Source organism: Lactuca sativa, chromosome 7, assembly GCF_002870075.4.
Source record: "Lactuca sativa cultivar Salinas chromosome 7, Lsat_Salinas_v11, whole genome shotgun sequence".
In the NCBI taxonomy this organism is placed as follows: Eukaryota; Viridiplantae; Streptophyta; class Magnoliopsida; order Asterales; family Asteraceae; genus Lactuca; species Lactuca sativa.
In genome coordinates, this window is record NC_056629.2 from 31822071 (window position 1) to 31825936 (window position 3866).

At 39.0% G+C, this 3866-nt stretch overlaps 1 protein-coding gene across 1 annotated transcript; it reads right to left on the reverse strand.

The window, feature by feature from the left end:
* Positions 1-1939: 1939 nt before the first annotated feature.
* On the reverse strand, positions 1940-3666 carry LOC122195007 (uncharacterized). The gene is made up of 2 exons (XM_042896461.2): positions 2550-3666; positions 1940-2265 (listed from the first exon to the last, which is right to left on the reverse strand). Exons 1-2 carry the CDS (start codon positions 2920-2922, stop codon positions 2231-2233), a joined length of 408 nt encoding a protein of 135 aa, XP_042752395.2. The 5' UTR covers positions 2923-3666; the 3' UTR covers positions 1940-2230.
* Positions 3667-3866: the final 200 nt, after the last annotated feature.

The window sequence follows — 3866 nt, forward strand, 5'->3', positions numbered from 1 at the left end:
GCTTGGTTTGCAACCAAGCATGCCACTATCTTGAAGAATATCGAGCACATACTTCCTTTGGCTCAAAACGAGCCCATTTTCACTCTTAGCAACTTCTATGCCAAGGAAATACTTTAATTGGCCCAAATCTTTGATACTGAAAGCATTATCTAATTGAGCCTTAATTTGCTGAATTCGTTCAATATTGTTTCCGGTAATTATAACATCATCCACATAAATGAGGATAACAATGTAAGTACCATTTTTGTCCCAAATGAACAAAGAATGGTCGGCTTTTGACTGAGAGAACCCAATACTTAACAAAAAAACCGTGAATTTGTGATACCAATTTCGTGAAGCCTGTTTAAGCCCGTAAAGAGACCTTTTGAGACGGCATACACGAGTGTCGTTTTCTGTAGCAAACCCTTGTGGAAGCTTCATATAGACCTCCTTGTCCAAATCGCCATGCAAGAAAGCATTGTTCACATCAAGCTGATGAATGAGCCAATCTTTCTTAATCGCAACAGCCAAGAGAGTACGAACAGTTACGAGTTTTGCTACCGGAGCAAAAGTGTCATGATATTCGATTCCCTCCATTTGTGTGAACCCTTTTGCAACTAGTCGCGCTTTGTACCTTTTCCACGGTCCCGTCAGGATTGAATTTGATCTTGTAAACCCACTTGCAATCAATCGCCCTTTTCCTTTTGGTAGTTCCACCAATTCCCAAGTATTATTGGATGTAAGTGCTTTTATTTCGGTCTTCATAGCATCACGCCATCGAGGATCTTTAGCAGCTTGAGAAAAGGAAACAGGCTCATTGTTTGAAGTAATGTCCGCAAGGAAACATTTATGTTTGTTAGAGAAATTTTTATAAGAAATAAAATTTGATGTAGGATGTACCGTGGAGGATTCTTGATTGGTGTCGGGTTGTTGGTGACTAACCGAAGGGGGAAGATTCACGAGAAAATCTTTAAATCTTTGGGGTTGCACTCGAGTTCGTGTGGACCTGGCTGGAGTCTCAAACTCGTTTTGCAAGTTTAGATAATTGGGCTCATGCTTTCATGATGTTCTGGGCCTTCAGATGGGTTCTGATTGATTATTGCAGGTGGACTCGAGGGGACTGGGTTGGTCGGAACTGATGAGCCTGTTGCATTTGGACTCCCATGATCTGATGCACTTTGATCTTGAGTAGCCGAGTCTATATTAACTCCCCTTTCTTGGCTCAAATTTAATTCAGGTTCATCAGTGTGTATAAGCTCACAAAGATCATTCAATATTCTAGTTGGCTCGCCAATTTCTAGTTGAGGTCCCGAATGAATGTTTTGGAATGGAAATTTGTTTTCATCAAAAATCACATCCCGACTAACTATTATTTTCTTGGACTCTATATCATAAATTTTGTACCCTTTTGTACCCTGTGGATATCCCATAAATACCCCTGGTTTTCCTCTTTGCTCAAATTTATCCCCCTTTGTATTTGTACTTTTATGATATGCAAGACAGCCAAACACTTTCATGTGGTCATATGGGGGTTTTGTATTCCAAATAATTTCGTAAGGTGTCTTATTTTTGATAGTTTTTGAAGGTAACCTATTAATTATATAAGCAGCTGTAAGAATGCACTCACCCCAAAATTTCTTTGAAACATTTGCTTGGAACCTAATTGCCCGAGCTGTTTCCAACAAATGTCGGTGTTTTCTCTCCACAACACCATTTTGTAGTGGTGTGTGTGGGCAAGTAGTTTCAAGTAGAATACCTTCTTTGTTGTAAAATTCGTGCATAAAGTTGGAAGTGAACTCACCTCCATTGTCACAACGAAACCTTTTAATGTTTTTATCAAACTGGACTTTCACCATTTTATGAAAATTAATCAAGCATGCATTAGCATCATTCTTGTGCTTAATAAGAAAAACCCAAACAGCCCGACTGTAGTCATCTACTAAAGTAAGAAAATAATTTGCATTCGTGTATGAAGGTATTTTGTAACCTCCCCAAATGTCACAATGAACTAGCTCAAAAATATGATTGGTTTTATTACGACTAATAGGAAAAGGTGTTCTGACTAATTTAGCCTTAGCACAAGAATCACAAATCTTTTCACTCAAACTAACTGAATTGTTCTTAAGAAAATCAATTCTTGCAATCTTTTCTTTTGAGGCATGGCCTAACCTTCTGTGCCAAGTGTCCGTCATGGTTGTCATGGCTCTTCTGTCTTGAGTCATCCCCATCTGGTAAAGTCCCCCCTTGGCGTCTACCCGCACCAATCAAGTTCCCTGTGTTGAGCTTCTGCATAACACAAAAATCAGGGAAAAAAGTTACATCACATTGTAAATCATTGCTAATACGACTAACAGAGAAGAGATTGCACTTGAAATCTGGGACACATAAAACCCCACTAATTTTTACTCCCCCTGGGAGGATACAGTCTCCCTTTTCTTTAACAGGTATAGAGTCCCCATTAGGTATAAAGACAGGTGGTTCAAAGGGAGTAGCATTTTTGTTTGTAAGTAATTGAGGAGTGTGAGTAATGTGTTCCGTACAACCTGAATCAACAACCCAGTCAGCCTTACCAGCCATGTTAGCACTTTGAATTGTCTCATCATCAACCTTTGAGGAACTAAAATGTTTCACGAACATTTGGTACTGTTCTTTAGTTAACTCATGTATTGGACTTTCTTCTATTCCTGTATGAGCCACCATGGTTTTGGGTTTGTCTGTTGTTTTCTTACCAGGCCACCAATCCGGGTATCCCACCAATCTGAAACAACCATCTCGCTTGTGACCACTCTTGTTGCAGAAGGTACAATACTCGTCCCTTTTATCTTTCACTTCCTTGTTCACCCATTTGGGATTTGTTTCTTTATTCATCGGTTTAGGGTCACCTCCCTTCTGAAAAGTCTTGAACGCAGCCGGTTCAGGCAGATAGAGCCCTCTGTCTTTCATCCTCGGCGATTAGGTGATACACCACCCCCATCGACGAGATGGGTTTTGTTGCCAGAATTTGTGTTTTAATTACCGAAAATTGTGAATCTAAACCCATTAGAAATTGATACAAACGTTCCTTTTCTTGGAATTCAACTAATTGTTTACCAATTTCACAGGAGCAATCTTTACAGGAACATTTTGGAAAAGGGAAAATTGAGGATATTTCATCCCACAGTGTACGTAATTTTGTGTAATAAACTGAAACAGAGTTACCATCTTGATGTGTAGCTGCAATCTTCTGTTTCAACTCATATGCTCTTGGCGAACTCTCTTTTCCAAAACGTTCATGAAGGTCGTTCCAGATTTGTGCAGCCGTGTTAGCATATTTCACACTATCGCGTATGCCCTTCTCCATTGCAGTGGTGAGCCAGCCCTTGATCATAGCGTCACATCGCATCTAAGGCATGTATTATTTCGTTCCCTTTTCTGGTTTCTGAATTGTACCATCAACAAATTCAAATTTATTTTTGGCAAACAGGAAATTCTCCATCTCCTGCCTCCAATCGGAATAGTTTGCGTCGGTAAGTACTTCATTGACATGAAGTTGTTTCGGTATGTCGGATGGATGAAGATAAAAAGGAGAGTTGTGATCGAACCCGCTGCTGGATCCATCTCCATTCTTGTCTTTGTCTTTTGGTTCTCCCGTCATGTTTTAACGGAAGCAGGTACGATTTAGGGTTGTAAACAACCGCTCTGATACCATCTAAAAAAACAATAATACAGAATTGGAATAATGCACTTCTTTATTCAATACGCCAAAAATGACTTTATATAAGTTACAAAGAGATAAATAAATAATAAACTAATAACAGCTAATAACAGCTAATAAAGTAATGTAGATAAATTATTGACAGCTAATAAACTATATCCAATAAAATGGATTCACTTTGACCCTTTAATTC